This window comes from Mobula birostris, chromosome 1 (assembly GCF_030028105.1).
Source record: "Mobula birostris isolate sMobBir1 chromosome 1, sMobBir1.hap1, whole genome shotgun sequence".
NCBI lineage: Eukaryota > Metazoa > Chordata > Chondrichthyes > Myliobatiformes > Myliobatidae > Mobula > Mobula birostris.
Genome location: NC_092370.1, coordinates 222227848 through 222247250, shown reverse-complemented (window position 1 = coordinate 222247250; position 19403 = coordinate 222227848). Strand labels below are relative to the sequence as shown.

Genomic DNA, 19403 nt, shown 5'->3' with positions numbered 1-19403 from the left:
TGTACCTCACTACAAGCAGCAATAAAAAACCAATTCAAATTCCACAGACGTAAACGGTTTAATTCTCCATGGTTACCTCCCCAGCTCTGCTTTCCCTCCCCCTTCCATGAGGAGGGCTAGAGAAGAGATTTTAAGAGCCTGGCTGAGCTATTTCATGAAAATGATTCCAGAATTGAATGGCTTGTCATGTGAAAGGTATTTGATGGCTCTGGGCCTGTATTCACTAGAATTCAGAAGAATGAGAGGTGACCTTTTTGAAACCTATCGAATGGTGAAACGCCTTGATATAGTGGATGTGGAAGGGATGCTTCCTACAGTGGGAGAGTCTAAGACCAGAGGACACAGCCTCAGAACAGAGGGGCGTCGTTTTAGAACAGAGATGAGGAGGAATTTCTTTAGCCAGACAGTGGTGAATCTATGTAACTCGTTGCCACATGCAGCTGCTGAGGCCAAGTCTTTATATATATATTTAAGGCAGAGGCTGATAGATTCTCGAATGGTCAGGGCATGAAGGGATACAGGGAGAAGGCAGGAGATTGGGGCTGAGAGGAAAATTGAATTAGCCATGATGAAATGGCAGAAAAGACTCGATGGGCTAATTGGCCTAATTCTGCTCCTATATCTTATAGTCTTATATTTGCCACCAGTGAGGTGCAGGTAGAATGGAGGATAGCGAATGTTGTGCTTTTATTTAAGAACGATGACAAAGAAAATCTGGGGATTATAGACCAATAAGTCTAAATCTGTGGTAGATCAGTTACTGGAGAGGATTCTGTGGAATAAAATATACATACATCAGGAAAAACGAGGTTTGATTAGGGCTTTGTGCACGGGAGATCGTATCTGACTAAGATTTTTTTTTAAAGTAATCGAGAAGGTTGATGAAGGCAGAGCGGTAGATGTGGCCTTTACAGATTTTGGTAATGCCTTTGATAAGATTCCTCATGGTTGTTATGGAAAGTTGGTTTGTATGGGATCCAAGGGGAATTGACTATTTGGATAGAGAATTGCCTCAAAGATAGAAAGCAGAGGATGGTGATGGAAGATTCTTTCTCAGACTGGATTAGTGGTGTTCCCCACGGGTCGTTCTGGGTCCATTGTTGTCTATCATCTATATCAACGACCTGGACGAGAATGTACAAGGCAAGGTTAGTAAGTTTGCAGATGACATGGTGGTGGACAGTGCAGAAAGTATTCAAATATTACAGGGGGATTGTGATCAGCAGGGTAAGTAGGCTGAGGAATCATAAATAGAGTTTCATTCAGCTAAATATGAGGTGTTGCATCTTAGAAAGTCAAACCCCGGTTGGTTTTTCATGGGGAAAACCAGGGTCCAGGGAAATGTTGTGGAACAAAGGGACCTGGGTGTACAAGTACACAGTTCCCTAAAGTGGAGTCATAGATAGATAGGTCAGTGAAGAAGACTTTTGGTACACAGGCCCTCATCAGTCATGGCATTGAGTATAAAAGCTGAGAGGGCATAGTGTTTGGGAGGCTGGGAGGAAACTGATAGAAGTTTATAAAATTATTGGAGGTACAGATATGGTAGATATTCACGGACTTCTCTCCTGGGTAGAAATGCGGGAACCTCTGTATCTGGTTTAGAAAGACATCTGGTTTTCTGGCACCCCTAGGGAGAATGGTCATAGAGTATCAAAGTAACACAGCATGGAAACAGGCCCTTCAACCCATCAGCAAAAATAACAGGGTTGTTATCATGGGTGACTTTAACTTCCCTAATATTGATTGGCACCTGATTAGTTCCAAGGGTTTAGATGGGGCAGAGTTTGTTAAGTGTGTCCAGGACGGATTCCTGTCACAGTATGTGCACAGGCCGACAAGGAGGAATGCCATACTAGATCTAGTACTAGGTAATGAACCGGGTCAGGTCACAGATCTCTCAGTGGGTGAGCATCTGGGGGACAGTGACCACCACTCCCTGGCCTTTAGCATTATCATGGAAAAGGATAGAATCAGAGAGGACAGGAAAATTTTTAATTGGGGAAGGGCAAATTATGAGGCTATAAGGCTAGAACTTGTGGGTGTGAATTGGGATGATGTTTTTGCAGGGAAATATACTATGGACATGTGGTCAATGTTTAGAGATCTCTTGCAGGATGTAAGGGATAAATTTGTCCCAGTGAGCAAGATAAAGAATGGTAGGGTGAAGGAACCATGGGTGACAAGTGAGGTGGAAAATCTAGTCAGGTGGAAGAAGGCAGCATACATGAGGTTTAGGAAGCAAGGATCAGATGGGTCTATTGAGGAATATAGGGAAGCAAGAAAGGAGCTTAAGAAGGGGCTGAGAAGAGCAAGAAGGGAGCATGAGAAGGCCTTGGTGAGTAGGGTAAAGAAAAACCCCAAGGCATTCTTCAATTATGTGAAGAAAAAAAGGATGACAGGAGTGAAGGTAGGACCAATTAGAGATAAAGGTGGGAAGATGTGCCTGGAGGCTGTGGAAGTGAGTGAGGTCCTCAATGAATACTTCTCTTCGGTATTCACCAATGAGAGGGAACTTGATGATGGTGAGGACAATATGAGTGAGGTTGATGTTCTGGAGCATGTTGATATTAAGGGAGAGGAGGTGTTGGAGTTGTTAAAATACATTAGGACGGATAAGTCCCCGTGGCCTAACGGAATATTCCCCAGGCTGCTCCACGAGGCGAGGGAAGAGATTGCTGAGCCTCTGGCTAGGATCTTTATGTCCTTGTTGTCCACGGGAATGGTACCGGAGGATTGGAGGGAGGCGAATGTTGTCCCCTTGTCCAGAAAAGGTAGTAGGGATAGTCCAGGTGATTATAGACCAGTGAGCCTTACATATGTGGTGGGAAAGCTGTTGGGAAAGATTCTTAGGGATAGGATCTATGGGCATTTAGAGAATCATGGTCTGATCAGGGACAGTCAGCATGGCTTTGTGAAGGGCAGATCGTGTCTAACAAGCCTGATAGAGTTCTTTGAGGAGGTGACCAGGCATATAGATGAGGGTAGTGCAGTGGATGTGATCTATATGGGTTTTAGTAAGGCACTTGACAAGGTTCCACACGGTAGGCTTATTCAGAAAGTCAGAAGGCATGGAATCCAGGGAAGTTTGGCCAGGTGGATTCAGAATTGGCTTGCCTGCAGAAGGCAGAGGGTCGTGGTGGAGGGAGTACATTCAGATTGGAGGATTGTGACTAGTGGTGTCCCACAAGGATCTGTTCTGGGACCTCTAATTTTCGTGACTTTTATTAACGACCTGGATGTGGGGGTAGAAGGGTGGGTTGGCAAGTTTGCAGATGACACAAAGGTTGGTGGTGTTGTAGATAGTGTAGAGGATTGTCAAAGATTGCAGAGAGACATTGATAGGATGCAGAAGTGGGCTGAGAAGTGGCAGATGGAGTTCAACCCGGAGAAGTATGAGATGGTACACTTTGGAAGGACAAACTCCAAGGCAAAGTAGAAAGTAAATGGCAGGATACTTGGTAGGGTGGAGGAGCAGAGGGATCTGGGGGTACATGTCCACAGATCCCTGAAAGTTGCCTCACAGATGGATAAGGTAGTTAATAAAGCTTATGGGGTGTTAGCTTTCATAAGTCGAGGGATAGAGTTTAAGAGTCGCGATGTAATGATGCAGCTCTATAAAACTCCGGTTAGGCCACACTTGGAGTACTGTGTCCAGTTCTGGTCGCCTCACTATCGGAAGGATGTGGAAACATTGGAAAGGGTACAGAGGAGATTTACTAGGATGCTGCCTGTTTTAAAGAGTATGCATTATGATCAGAGATTAAGGGAGCTACGGCTTTACTCTTTGGAGAGAAGGAGGATGAGAGGAGACATGATAGAGGTGTACAAGATATTAAGAGGAATAGATAGAGTGGATAGCCAGTGCCTCTTCCCCAGGGCACCACTGCTCAATACTCACTCAAAGAGTGGTTGGTGCATGGAATGCACTGCCTGAGTCAGTGGTGGAGGCAGATACACTAGTGAAGTTTAAGAGACTACTAGACAGGTATATGGAGGAATTTAAGGTGGGGGCTTATATGGGAGGCAGGGTTTGAGGGTTGGCATAACATTATGGGCCAAAGGGCCTGTACTGTGCTGTACTATTCTATGTTCTATGCCAGCAGCATCCTCCCTGATATTCTAGTGCCTGCATTCGGCCCAGAACCCTCCAAGTCTCTCCCCTCTTCACCTATCCAAATGCCTCTTAAATGTTACAATTGCACCTGCCTCAACCACATCCTCTGGCTCTTCATTCCAAGTACTCACTACCCTCTGTGTATAGAAGTTACCTCTCAAATCTCTCTTAAATCTCTCCCCTCCTATCTTGTATCTGTGCCCTCCTCAATCCCGGGGGAAAGATGATGACTGTCCAGCTTATCCAAACCCCTCATGATTTATAAACTGCTATGAGCTCACCCCTCATTCTCCTTCACCCCAGCGAATGAACGTCCAGCATGGACAACCTCTCCCTATAACTCAAACCCTCTCAGCTGGGCAGCATCCTCATAAACCTCTCCTGCATCCGCTCCAGCTTGGCAACGGAATTCCTGTAATAGGGAGACCAAAACTATACGCAAGTAGGAGTGGAGACTTGGGTCGTGGAGATGTGAGATGTGGTGGGGAGGGGGGAAATCGGGGGGAAGGTGTGGGACCGGGAGACGTTGGACTGGCAGGGCCAGGTGTACAGGACATGGGACTTACCCCAAGGCTCCGCATCTTCTCCTGGATGGTGGTGAGGGTGCTGGGGGTCTCCGGGGTCCGAGCCGCCTCCAGGGCGGGTGCAACATGGCTGAGCCAGGTGGAGACGTGATCCAGGTCGGAGTTGAACTGTTGCCACTGCTGTAGGTTCTGCTTGACCAGGAGCTCCTTGCTGAGAGCTTGGGCATGGAGCAGGTTCCAGCGCACGATGCCTGCACACGGCCAGGACAGGTCAGAGATTCAAGATCAGCTTTATTTGTCACACGTGCATCGGAACATACAGAAGAACTGAAGAATTTCAGAGTTGTATACTTTGATAATAAACGAGCCTTTGAACAACATCGTTTGCGTCAAGAACCAACACAAATCAAGGATGTGCTGGGGGCAGCTCTCAAGTGTCACCGTGCTTCTGACGCCAACGTAGCACGCCTGCAGCTGACTAAGCAGAGCCCGTACGCCTTTGCAACGCGGGAAGACAACTGAGCACCCAGAGGAAGCCGAGGAGGCCACAGGGAAAGTATACGTCCAGTACTCCTAACAGACAGCAGTGGGACATGAACCTGCTTTGCTGATGCTGTAAAGCGTTGTGCTAACCGCTACACTACCATGCTCCACCTGAGCCCAGAACAGCACGTACCTTCCTCCTCCACCTCAGGCCCCAGGGACGCCCAGAGCACCAAGCCCGGGAACTCAGAGCAAGAGGGGGCATAGAGACGAGACGGCTGCTCTGGACTGGGACAAAGAGGCCAAATACACTCCTACCGCTCTGTGTCCTCAAAGAGGTGGGGTGGGGAGGGATGGTGAGATCTCCCTTAAAAGGCTGCAGTTCTTCTGATGATGGTGCTCCCACACAGTACACAGCACTCCTCTCCTCCATCTTCCTTCTCTTTTGCACTGTTCATCTACTATATTGTCAATTATAACTATATTCGTGCCTTTACACTGTGCTGCTGCCACAAAACAACAAATTTCAGGATAGTAAACCTGATTCTGATAGATCCAGTGATGGAGATGAAATGGTGAGATTCTTCCAACTGGGAGTGGTGTGGGTCCGGGAGGGTGGGGGGGGGGTGGCTTGAAGTGTGGGACCTGGGAGGGGCTGTTAGAGTTGCCCAGGTGAGTAATTGTGGAAAGGGTACTGACCAGCCAACCCAACTGGCACTCCCCTGACCCATAACCCTAAGCCTTTGCCCATCTCTGACCACTCTTGACCACCTGACATTTTGTCCATCTTGGACCCCTAGCCCCTCATCCTTCACCCTTTTTTGACCCAAATCCTCACCCATCCCTGACCCCCGACCCTCACCTGCCATGGGCTGATCCGAAACATTCGTCTCCACGGATCCCGCGTCCTGGGGAAAGTTATTCTTCAGGTCATCCGGCACTCGCTGGACATCCTCTGTGCTTCCGGAACCTTCTGAAAGGAGTTTAGCCTAGAGGAGTTTCACAGAGTGAGACTCAGTATAGGAGTTAATGTACAGGTCAATGCATCATACACTCCCAACATTGGAATGAAGCTCCCTCTGCACCATCCCATCACACACTTCCAGGGGTAGACAGAGTGAAGCCCCCTCTGCACCATCCCATCACACACTTCCAGGGGTAGACAGAGTGAAGCCCCCTCTGCACCATCCCATCACACACTTCCAGGGGTAGACAGAGTGAAGCCCCCTCTGCACCGTACCGTCACACAGTTTCGGAGGTAGACAGAGTGAAGTTTCCTTCACGCTGTCCCATCATACACTCCCAGGGTTAGACACACAGTGAAGCTCCCTCTGCATTATCCCACCACACAGGGGTCAGACAGTGAAGTTTCCTCTACACTGTTCCCTTATACATTTCCAAAGTCAGAGTGAAGCTCCCTCCACAATATCCCATCACACACTCCCTAGGGTCAGACAAATGGTGATTCGTGAGCGATGTTAACTGCACTAATATTGGCATGGTGAAAAGCGCTTTGACAGGGTGGAGTTGTAAAATGTGTCCTGAAGGTTTCCTTGTAGAGGGTCCTGCTAGAAAGGGTGCAACGCTAGACTTCCTCTGAGGGAATGAGAGGGAAGTGGCAACTTGGGTCTAGTGACATGGACTGGCCCTATCTTAACAGGAGAGACCTGGTTAAGGGTGAGATGTGGTTAAGAGTTATGGGGAGAGGTTGGCCAGGCCACTTCTTTATAAGACTATAAGACTCAGGAGCTGAATTACACCATTCTGTCCATTGAATTTGCTCCACCATTCCTCATGGCTGATTTATTCTCCCTCTGAACCTCATCCTCCCCATAACCTTTGACACCCTTACTAATCAGAAACCTATCAACCTTTCAGACGCGGGCAGCGTCGGTGCGGGAGCAAGGAGTACTCGAGGTCGACGGACGACTGGAGATCGGAGGGTCGGAGGATCAGCCGTTGTAGGTAGGCCGAGGAAGATTGGGACTACCTAGGCATTACCTGAGGAGGAAAGTAAAACTGCACAGGCGCGGGTGACGTCAGCGGCGAGCGCGGAGTTTAAAAAGAGGCCCACTTTCAGGCGCGGGCAGCGTCGGTGCAGGCAGCAGAGTGCGCGGGAGCAGAGTGCTGGGCTTTGGCTCAGTGGGCTTCGGCGTAAGGGGGTCTTCAGTGAGAGGTAATCAGTGAGCCTGAGTACGTGCTTGCTGAGGAAAAAAGGTAAGGTTGGTAGGTACCTTTTCATTTATTCTGATTAATCTGGGATCAGGTAATGGGGGAGATAGTTAGAGCAGTGGTGTGCTCCATATGCAGTATGTGGGAGGTCAGGGTCAATGCAGTTGTCCCTGATGACCACACCTGCAGAACGTGCATCCAGCTGCAGCTCCTATCAGAGCGAGTTAGGGAATTGGAGCTGGAGCTGGATGAATTACGGATCATTCGGGAGGCAGAGACAGAGATAGATAAGAGTTATCGGGAGGTAGGCAACTGGGTGACTGTCAGGAGATCGAGGGGGAGCAGGCAATGAGGGCAGAGCACCCCTGTGGCCATTCCCATCAACAATAAGTATACCGTTTTGGATACTGTTGGTGGGGATGACCTACCAGGAACAAGTTGCAGTGGTCCTGTCTCTGGCACTGAGGTTGGACCCTCGACACAGAAGGGGAGGAGGGAAGAGAGGACAGTGGTAGTGACAGGGGATTCTATAGTCAGGGGGGCAGATAGGAGATTTTGTGGGGGAGATCGGGAGTCTCGGATGGTATGTTGCCTCCCTGGTGCCGGGGTCCGGGACATCTCAGATCGGGTGCAGGTTATTCTTGAGAGGGAGGGCAAGAATCCAGATGTTGTGGTCCATGTAGGGACCAACGACGTGGGTAGGAAGAGTGAGGGGGTCCTGCGTAGTGAGTTCAGGGAGTTAGGTGCGAAGCTGAAGGGCAGGACCTCCAGGGTAACAATCTCAGGATTGCTACCTGTGCCACGTGCGAGTGAGGCGAGGAACAGAAGGATTATACAGATCAATACGTGGCTGAGAGGATGGTGCAGGAGGGAGGGCTTCAGGTTTTTAGATAATTGGGCTTTGTTCCAGGGAAGGTGGGATCTGTTCCGACGGGACGGTTTACACCTGAACTGGAGGGGGACTAACATCCTTGCAGGAAAGTTTGCTAGTGCTGCTTGGGGGAGTTTAAACTAAATTTGCAGGGGGCAGGGATCCAGAATGTGAGAGAGGATAGCGAGATGAAGTATAAAGGACAGGTGGGGATTACACGGTTCCGGAATATTAAGTGTGAAGTAGAGAAAGGTGAGGCGGAACGAGTGATAAGGAGGATACATGTGCAGAGGGATGGTCTGACGGAGCATGGAGTTAAATGTGTAGAAAGAGTAAGTAAATTTAAGAAGGACAACAAAATTCAAGGGGCGTATAGCCCAGTGAGAGTTTGGGGAGCTGGGTTACGCATAATAGGCAGCGATTTAAATAGAGAGAGGAGAAATGGGTTAAAAATTCTATAACTGAATGCACGAAGTGTCAGAAATAAGGCAGATGAGCTTGAAGCTCAGGTGTGAATGGGTAACTATGATGTTGTTGGGATGATGGAGACATGGCTGCAGGGGGATCAGACCTGGGAATTGAATGTACAAGGGTATACATGCTACCGAAGGGACAGAAAGGTGGGCAGAGGGGGTGGGGTGGCCCTGTTGGTGAGGAATGAGATTCAGTCCCTTGCAAGGAGGGACATAGAATCAGGAGAAGTAGAGTCAGTGTGGATAGAACTGAGGAACAGTAGGGGTAAAAAGACCCTAATAGGTGTTATCTACAGGCCCCCAAACAGTAGCATGGATATTGGGTGCAAGTTGAATAGGGAGTTAATAATGGTATGTGGCAAAGGAAATGTAGCAGTAGTTATGGGGGGATTTCAACTTGCAGGTGAACTGGGAAAATCAGGTTGGTACTGGACCCCACGATAGGGAGTTTGTAGAGTGCCTAAGGGATGCATTTTTGGAACAGCTTGTATGAGAGCCGACCAGGGATAAGGCTATTCTGGATTTAGTGTTGTGCAATGATAAGTGATTTGATAAGTGATCTTGAAGTAAAGGAGCCATTAGGAGGTAGTGACCATAATATGATAAGTTTTTATCTGCAAGTTGAGAGGGATAAGGGCAGATCAGAAGTGTCAGTATTGCAGTTGAACAAAGGAGACTATGGAGCCATGAGGAAGGAGCTGGCCAAAGTTGACTGGTCGGATATCCTAGCAGAAACGACAGTGGAACAGCAATGGCAGGTATTCTTGGGAATAATGAACAAGGTGCAAAATCAGTTCATCCCCCGGAGTAGGAAGGATTCAAAGGGGGGAAAGTGGCCACAGTGGTTGACAAAGGAAGTCAGACATAGCATAGCGTTAAAAAAGTATAACAGAGCTAGGGTGAGTGGGAAGATGGATGATAGGGAAATTTTTAAGGAGCAACAGAACTTAACTAAAAAGGCAATACGGGGAGAAAAAATGAGGTATGAATGCAAGCTAGCTAGGAATATAGCTATATTCCTATAAAGGAGGGAGAGAGAAACCGGGGAATTATAGACCGGTTAGCCTAACGTCGGTGGTGGGGAAACTGCTGGAGTCAGTTATCAAGGATGTGATAACAGCACATTTGGAAAGCGGTGAAATGATCGGACAAAGTCAGCATGGATTTGTGAAAGGAAAATCATGTCTGACGAATCTCATAGAATTTCTTGAGGATGTAACTAGTAGAGTGGATAGGGGAGAACCAGTGGATGTGGTATATTTGGATTTTCAGAAGGCTTTTGACAAGGTCCCACACAGGAGATTAGTGTGCAAACTTAAAGCACACGGTATTGGGGGTAAGGTATTGGTGTGGGTGGAGAGTTGGTTAGCAGACAGGAAGCAAAGAGTGGGAATAAACGGGACCTTTTCAGAATGGCAGGAGGTGACCAGTGGGGTACCGCAAGGCTCAGTGCTGGGACCCCAGTTGTTTACAATATATATTAATGACTTGGATGAGGGAATTAAATGCAGCATCTCCAAGTTTGCAGATGACACGAAGCTGGGTGGCAGTGTTAGCTGTGAGGAGGATGCTAAGAGGATGCAGGGTGACTTGGATAGGTTGGGTGAGTGGGCAAATTCATGGCAGATGCAATTTAATGTGGATAAATGTGAAGTTATCCACTTTGGTGGCAAAAATAGGAAAACAGATTATTATCTGAATGGTGGCCGATTAGGAAAGGGGGAGGTGCAACGAGACCTGGGTGTCATTATACACCAGTCATTGAAAGTGGGCATGCAGGTACAGCAGGTGATGAAAAAGGCGAATGGTATGCTGGCATTTATAGCGAGAGGATTCGAGTACAGGAGCAGGGAGGTACTACTGCAGTTGTACAAGGCCTTGGTGAGACCACACCTGGAGTATTGTGTGCAGTTTTGGTCCCCTAATCTGAGGAAAGACATCCTTGCCATAGAGGGAGTACAAAGAAGGTTCAGCAGATTGATTCCTGGGATGGCAGGACTTTCATATGAAGAAAGACTGGATGAACTGGGCTTATACTCGTTGGAATTTAGAAGATTGAGGGGGGATCTGATTGAAACGTATAAGATCCTAAAGGGATTGGACAGGCTAGATGCAGGAAGATTGTTCCCGATGTTGGGGAGGTCCAGAACGAGGGGCCACAGTTTGAGGATAGAGGGGAAGCCTTTTAGGACCGAGATTAGGAAAAACTTCTTCACACAGAGAGTGGTGAATCTGTGGAATTCTCTGCCACAGGAAACAGTTGAGGCCAGTTCATTGGCTATATTTAAGAGGGAGTTAGATATGGCCCTTGTGGTTACGGGGGTCAGGGGGTATGGAGGGAAGGCTGGGGCGGGGTTCTGAGTTGGATGATCAGCCATGATCATAATAAATGGCGGTGCAGGCTCAAAGGGCCGAATGGCCTACTCCTTCACCTATTTTCTATGTTTCTATGTTTCTATAAAGGAGGATAGCAAAAGTTTTTTTTTTAGGTATGTGAAGAGAAGGAAGATAGTTAAGAACAATGTTGGGCCCTTGAAGAATGAATTGGGAGAAATTGTTATGGGAAACAGAGAAATGGCAGACGAATTTATTAAGTACTTTGGATCTGTCTTCACTAGGGAAGACACAAGCAATCTCCCAGATGTATGGATGGGCCAAGGACATAGTGTAATAGAGGAACTGAAACAGATTGACATTAGGAAGGAAATGGTGATGAGTAGACTGATGGGACTGAAGGCTAACAAATCCCCAGGTCCAGATGGTCTGCATCCTAGGGTACTAAAGGAGGTGGCTCTGGAAATTGCGGATGCATTGGTGATCATTTTCCAATGTTCCTTAGATTCAGGATCAGTTCCTGAGGATTGGCGAATGGCTAATGTTATCCCACTTTTTAAGAAAGGAAGGAGGGAGAAAACAGAGAACTATCGCCCTGTTAGCCTAACATCAGTAGTGGGGAAGATGCTAGAGTCCATTATTAAAGACGAAACAGCAGCATATCTTGATAGCAGTGATAAGATTGGGCCGAGCCAGCATGGATTTACCATGGGCAAATCATGCTTGACTAATCTAATGGAGTTTTTCGAGGACGTAACCAGTAAGATAGACGCAGGAGATCCAGTGGATGTGGTGTACCTTGACTTTCAGAAGGCATTTGATAAGGTACCATATAGGAGATTGGTGGGTAAAATCAGAGCTCATGGCATTGGGGGGAGGATATTGACATGGATAGAAAACTGGTTGGCAGATAGAAAGCAAAGGGTAGCAGTGAATGGGTGTTTCTCGGAATGGCAGGTGGTGACTAGTGGGGTGCCACAGGGCTCGGTATTGGGACCACAGCTGTTTACGATTTATGTCAATGATTTAGAGGAAGGCATTGTGAATAACATCAGCAAGTTTACTGATGATACTAAGCTGGGTGGCAGTGTGACATGTGATGAGGATGTTAGGAGAATTCAAGGTGACTTGGATAGGCTGGGTGAGTGGACAGAAACTTGGCAGATGGCGTTTAATGTGAATAAGTGTAAGGTTATTCACTTTGGGAGCAAGAACAGGAAGGCAGATTATTATCTGAATGGTGTGGAGTTAGGTAAGGGAGAAATACAAAGAGATCTAGGAGTACTTGTTCATCAGTCTCTGAAGGTGAATGAGCAAGTGCAGCAGGCAGTGAAGAAGGCTAATGGAATGTTGGCCTTTATTACAAAGGGAATTGAGTATAAGAGCAAGGAAATCCTTTTGCATTTGTACAGGGCCCTGGTGAGACCACACCTGGAGTATTGTGTGCAGTTTTGGTCTCCAGGGTTAAGGAAGGACATCCTGGCTGTGGAGGAGGTGCAGCATAGGTTCACTAGGTTAATTCCTGGGATGTCCAGACTGTCTTATGCAGAGAGGTTAGAGAGACTGGGCTTGCACACGCTGGAATTGAGGAGATTGAGGGGGGATCTGATTGAGACATATAAGATTATTAAGGGATTGGACAAGATAGAGGCAGGAAATATGTTCCAGATGCTGGGAGAGTCCAGTACCAGAGGGCATGGTTTAAGAATAAGGGGTAGGACATTTAGGACAGAGTTGAGGAGGAACTTCTTCTCCCAGAGAGTTGTGGAGGTGTGGAATGCACTGCCTCAGAAGGCAGTGGAGGCCAATTCTCTGGATGCTTTCAAGAAGGAGCTAGATAGGTATCTTATGGATAGGGGAATCAAGGGGAACAAGGCAGGAACCGGGTATTGATAGTAGATGATCAGCCATGATCTCAGAATGGCAGTGCAGGCTCGAAGGGCCAAATGGTCTACTTCTGCACCTATTGTCTATTGTCTTCACTTTAAATACACGGAGTGACTGGCCTCCACAGCCGTCAGTGGCAATAAATTCCATAGATTCACCACCCTCTGGCTAAAGAAATTCCTTCTCATCTCTCTCCTAAAGGGACATCCTTGTATTCTGAAGCTGTGCCCTCTGGTCCTAGACTCTCCCAAAATAGGAAACATCCTTTCCACGTCCACTCTAACTGGGCTTTTCAATATTGGATAAGATTTCAATGAGATCCCCCCTCATTCTTCCAAACCTCTGCAAGTACAGGTTCCTCAGACGCTGACCTCGGAATATTCATCTCCACCTTACCCTTGTCCCTCATAACTTTTTACAATTATGGCACACACAGATAAGGTGGACAGTAACAGTCTTTTCCACAGGGTAGGGGAGTCCAAAACCAGGGAGCATAAGTTTAGGGTCAGAGGGGAAATATTTAAAAGGGAACTGAGGAGCAAGTTTTTCCACAGAGGGTGATGAGTACAGTAAGTGATTAAAGATTACCTTCACTTGTCACGTGTACGTCCAAAGATACAGTGTAATGTGTCGATCAACATAGTCTGACAAGCTCACAGATGTCACCAAGCTTCTGGCACCAACATAACCTGCCCACAACTCACTAAGGCTAACCCATACGTCTTTGGAATGTGGTCACAGGAGGAGAATGTACAAACTCCTTATAGACAGCAGCAGGAATTGAACCACAATCAGTGCTGATGTAAAGCTGGTGGAGTTTGTTAAAATTAGAATACTTAAAAGACAACTACATAGATAGGAGAGGTTTAGAGGGATATGGGGCAAACAGAGACAAGTGAGTCTGGTTTAGATGGTAATCTGGGTCGGCATGGACTAGATGGGCTGAATGACCTGTTTCGATGCTTTGTGACTCTATAGGCACTCCCCTCATTCAACCTGCTGTCTGCACCGTTCCAAGTGCCCCACCCTTCCCCTCCTCCACAGGGCACAGCCTCCTGCCCTCGACCGGCCGGTTTCTGTGCCACCTGCACCCAGTCTTACGTAGTCCTGGCGATGTGCTGAGTCACAAGGAGGTCCGGTCTCTGCCTGCTGCTCGCTCGTCCTGACCCTGTCCCCGGAGGTGCCTGGGTGCCAGACGGTCGACGCCTGGGCTAGATCTCCTGCAACAATGGGAGGTGAGATGAGATGGGGGGGTGGGGTGCGGGAAACAGAGTGTTTAAAGCAATTGCTCAGGCCACAAGCCTCAGTTTCCAGCTGAGCCCGGTCACCTTCCCCGCCCCACAGACGGGAGACGGGAGACAGGAGAGGGGAGCTGGTGCCAGAATTCCTGAACTCCCATCCGCATCACCGTCTCCACACACACGCACACACACCATGTCCTGTAGGCATGGGATTGACTAATCTGAGTTAGAGAGAGGGGGTTGTGGGGTGTAGGAGGAGTGGGTAGGGGGAGTGGTGTTAGTGGTGTGGGCTGGGGACAGGGAATGTAACTGGGGGTTGTCTTCGGGGTGGGTGAGGGGGTGAAAAGATGGTGAGGGTATGAAGAGGAGATGGGTGGGGTGAGTGTGACCGTGGGGGTGTGTCTGTGGGGCATACGGGGAGGGGGGGGAGTGGGGAGGGGGATGGGGATGGGCTAGATCGGAGGAGGGAGTGGGTCTTGCCAACACCTGCGTCTCCGTCAGCAAATGGCAACAGAAGAGAGAGGCGATGAGGAGACGCCAAGAGCCGGGACAGGAAGCATCACACCAGCCAGGGGTGTTAACTGGCACCCCTGGGTGCTGGCTTGGGATCAGGCACCCCTGGGTGCTGCAGAAGCAGCTGAAGGGGCTGCTCCAGGGATGAGGGACTGATGGAGCAGTCTGATGTTCAAGAGCACTGTGAGAACCTCGATCTCAACGACAGGGATGGTGTACTAACTACATTTCTGCTCCTGCACAGTCCTCCGCGACACTGCCAACACACACACACCACATTACATTGCTCTACACACCCGATATATCCACCACACTATTACACACACCCACAATACTCACCACTGGCCAGGGGGCTCAAGAACTCATCCTCATCCTGTGAGGAACTGCCCCCCACGTCCACTGTGTGGTCCCACTCCAGCGGGATGGAGTCCACGCTGACTGGTGTCTCCCGGCCCGACCGGTGCTGCGGGGCGCTGTCCAGTGGGGCTGGCACTGAGAGCGACACCTCCCCAGGCTCCAGCCTGTCCCCGGGACCCTCGACCCCCTCAGCCTCCCGTAAACACGGATCCACATCCTCACACACCTGGAGTGGGGAACACAAGGTGTCAAAGCCTGTGGAGAACCCCCCCCCCACCAACATCCAACAAGTCTCCAACATCCACTCAGACTCCCCACCCACAGACCCCCCAACCCCCCCCACTGACTCCCCACTCCCCACCCACTGATTCCTCACCCCCCACCCCGACTCCCCACCGTCCACCCACTGACTCCCACAGATGATGGACACTCTCCCCACCCACCATATCCCCTCACACAGCCCACGGACGCCCCCCTCCCCCATCACCAACTCTCCCCTCCCACAACCCAATTGACACACTCCCCCCACCCACTGAATCCCCCTCACAGCCAGTCTCCCTCCCCCTGCCCCCCATTACCAACCCTTCCTCCACTCACTCAATCCCTACCCATAGCCCACCAACACTCGCCATCTTCACTGATTCTCCCCACCCACTCAATTCCCTTCCACAGCCCAACTCACAAACCAGCACCCCATCTGACCCGAGGGTCCCGCTGAAGGTACTGTACCTCTATATCCTCCTCACCTATCATCATATAGTCACTTCCCTGCTCCACTGTCCGGTCTGTTACATGGAAACTTTATTTTAAATTTGTATGATTATTTAAGTATATTTAATTGTTGTTAATTTCAGTGATGTGAAAATATGTTGTATTTATCCTTTCTATTCCTTAAGGTTGTTATAGCTGGGGGTTGGGTGGGGGGTGGGGTGACGAGACAATAAGCTCCCACTACCTATTAAATGCTCCCAATAGTGGGTTTCTGGAATAGCCTCTGAGAACCAGGACCAGCTCCTGACCTTCACACGTGGCTTAGCTTCTGAGCCCGGTGGAACCATTCCTACTGGCAGAATAGACAATAGGTGCAGGAGTAGGCCATTCAGCCCTTCAAGCCAGCACCACCATTCACTGTGATCATGGCTGATCATCCACAATCAGTACCCTTTTCCTGCCTTCTCCCCATATCCCTTCACTCTGCTATCTTTAAGAGCTCTATTTTTAAGAAGGGGCAAAGGAGGGTTACTTTAAAACCAGTCGCTTCGGGCAGATAGGGCTCATCAGCCATGATGGCAGCTCAGCTAGGGGAAGGAAAACTCTGATCTCAAACTTCCACTGCCTTGCGGCTATACCCACTCAGGGGGATGCCTCCGGGAGTAAACCACGAGGAAAAATTCAGATCTGGAGTCCCTAAGGCAGTCCTAAGTTGAGTTCAATGCTGACTGGCATCTCCTGCAATGCCACTGGTGCCAAACTGTATCAGTCTCTGCCGTTCCTTTGAATTCATTAGCTGCGTAGAGGGGGAACCCGCTCCACAGGCAACAGCTTGTTCTCCGTATGGTACTGCCCTGGCCTGCGTATTGATTGATGGCAACTACTTCCAACAGCTAGGATGGAACAACCATGGTTGACCTCAACCAACCCTATCTGTACATCGCATAATTTTGTAAATCTCTATAAAATCTCCCCCCATTCCACTACGCCCCAGGGAATAAAGCTCTAATGTATTCAGCCTTCCCCTTTCACTAAGCCACAAGCTCCGGCAACATCCTTGTAAATTTTCTCTGGAGTTTTTCCAATCATATCGATATCGTCCTTACTGGCTGTACGGCCACAAGACGCTGATGGAAGCGTGCCACACGCCCGAATACGTCCTGGCAATAGGCATGCAGATCCTCCAGCTCCTCCTCGATGTCCACGGCGTCCAGTGGCTCGATCTTCTGAATCAGCTGCTCCCCAGACACGATCAGCTGGTCGATCTTGTTGGTGTTGAGGGTGATCTCGTGCTGAAAGGCCTGAGGAGATGACCCGGGCAGTTAAAGATTAGATAAAGATTAAAAATTAGCTTTATTTATCACATGTACATCAAAATATTGGGTGGATGGGTGGAGATATGTTCCTATCAAAGGAAGTGTAAGGCACTCCTTCCATCCACTAGCCTGTAGGTCACCCTTGGGCAAGTTGTAGCACCTGCTTAGCACCCCGATCAGGGTCTCGTGAAGCCATGGTGCAGGTGGTGGATGGTCGTATGAGCACTGGTGCATATCACAAGTCCTGGTTAAGCATCCACTGACGCCAGGCAGACAATCTCTGAAGAGTATTGATAATGGCTGGGGTCACCCATCTTGTAAAGACACTGCCCAGAAGAAGGCAATGGCAAGAAACAACCATGGTCATGGAATGACCATGATCACCCACGTCATACGACACGGCACATAACGAACGAACATTGAAATATACAGTGAAATGCATTGTCTGTGTCAATGACCAACACAGTCTGAGGGAGGCAGCCTGCAGGTGCTGCCATGTTTCTGGCACCAACATAGTGAATCCCCAAGTTACAAAGTGGTGCCACAGTTTGGTAGGGTGGTAAAGAAGGCACTTGGCACACTTGCTTTCTCTGGTCATGGTGCTGAGTACAAGAGTCAAGAAATCACACTACAGCTGCATAAAACTTCAGTCAGGTTCGCAGTTGGAGTGTTGCATGTGGTTTCGTTCACCCCCTTAGAAAAAGAAGAATTGGTTTTTGGAGAAGGTGCTATAAGGAGAGGCTGGACACACTGAGGTGGTTTCCTCTGGAACAGTGGAGGCTGATGGAATAGGAGGCATAGATAGGGTAGACAGTCAGAATCTTTTCCCCAAGGTAGAAGTGTCAAACTCCACAAGATATGGTTTTGAGGTTAGAGAGGAAGTTCAGAGGCAACATGAGGGGCAGGTTTTTTTTTAATATATAAATGTAGAGAGTGGTAGGTACCTGGAATGAGTTACCAGGGCTACAGTGGAAGCAGCTGGTTTGATGTACTTTAAAAGGGTTTTCGACAGACACATGACTATGAATGGAATGGAGGGTAATGGAGGAGGACACTTAGAATAAATTGGCATCAGGATCAGCACCACATGGTGGGCCGAATGGTATGTCCAAGTGCAGTACTGTTCTATGTAATATATCTCATCTGCAGGTACACCGGGTGATGAAGGTGTGCCACACCAGCCGAGGCACTGTGTACACCCATTGGGAAGTGGAGTTACAGTAGTACAAATCATTGGTGAGGTTGAGTATCTGTTGCAAAGGGGCATAGGGAGTGGACCCAAGTGCAGGACACAGACACGGAGGTAACATTAACAGAAGTGTGTTTATTAATAGTTGCCAGGAAAGCCAGGGAGCGAGGATTAAATGCTTATGCGGATGTGGATGCGGGACAACAAACAGGAGGAGCTCGGACACGGAGCCTGTACTTGGATTTGGACTTGGACGCGGAACCTGGACTTGGACTTGACTTGGTTGCGGAGCCTGGACTCGGACTAGACTTGTACTCGGAGCCTGGACTTGGACTCGGCACCTGGACTTGGACATGAAGAGACAGAATACCCAACTCAGAACAGCAACAAACGGCCGGACCAACTCAGCTGGAAGCGAGACGACTAAACCAAACAACAACAGACAGTTCGAATCTTGACTCGAAGCAGTGGCAACCAGCCAGAAACACTCAGCCGGACATGAAAATGACAGAATTCGCATCTTGACTTGGAGTAGCAGCAAAACGGCCGGACACGAAAACGACTGAATTCACTAAGCAGCCACATGCACCGAAGCAAGTAAGAGTCCACGATTCGTGGTGGTCCTCGGGATGAGCACAGGCACTCTGGCTAGGGTGATGAACCAGCAGTGAGTAGATGTAAGCCGGATTTTTTATGCTGCCGGTTCGAATGAGGATCAGGTGCCCTAATCAAGGAGCCCAGTGGAACACGGGGAAAAGGAAATTAAATGAAATGAGGAGTCAACGGACCGGACCGTGACAGTATAGAGTACTGTTCTGGTCACCCAACTGTGGGAAGGACACAATGGAACTAGAGAGGGTGCAGAAAGGATTCACAGGATGTTACCAGGACTGGAGGGCTTGAGCTACAAGGAGAGGCAGACAGACAGGGACTGTTTTCCCTGGAGCGAAGAAGGCTGAGGGGTGACTTTATAGAGGCTTATAAAAAAAAACATGAGAGGTGTAGAGAAGGTGAATGGTCACAGTCTTTTCCCTAAGGGGAGGGGAGTCCAAAACCAGAGGGCAAAGGTTTAAGGTGAGAGGGGAAAGATTTTAAGGGAATCTGAGAGGCAGTTTTTTCCACACTGGTGGTGAGTGTGTGGAACAAGCTGCCAGAGGAAGCAATTGAGGCAGAAACAATTATAATGTTTACAAGACATTTGGACGGGCATGTGGA

General features: G+C 48.8%; 1 protein-coding gene across 5 annotated transcripts in view; it reads right to left on the bottom strand.

Moving 5' to 3' along the window:
- Positions 1-19403, bottom strand: part of LOC140205041 (nesprin-2-like) — a 209158-nt gene that overhangs the window by 9819 nt on the left and 179936 nt on the right. For all 5 annotated transcript variants that reach the window (XM_072272150.1, XM_072272167.1, XM_072272130.1 and 2 more), the window contains 5 exons: positions 16790-16984; positions 14955-15198; positions 13963-14081; positions 5987-6113; positions 4684-4892 (listed from right to left, as the gene is read on the bottom strand). In XM_072272150.1, the coding sequence (XP_072128251.1) occupies positions 4684-4892; positions 5987-6113; positions 13963-14081; positions 14955-15198; positions 16790-16984 (894 nt within the window). The remainder of the gene's footprint in view (positions 1-4683; positions 4893-5986; positions 6114-13962; positions 14082-14954; positions 15199-16789; positions 16985-19403) is intronic.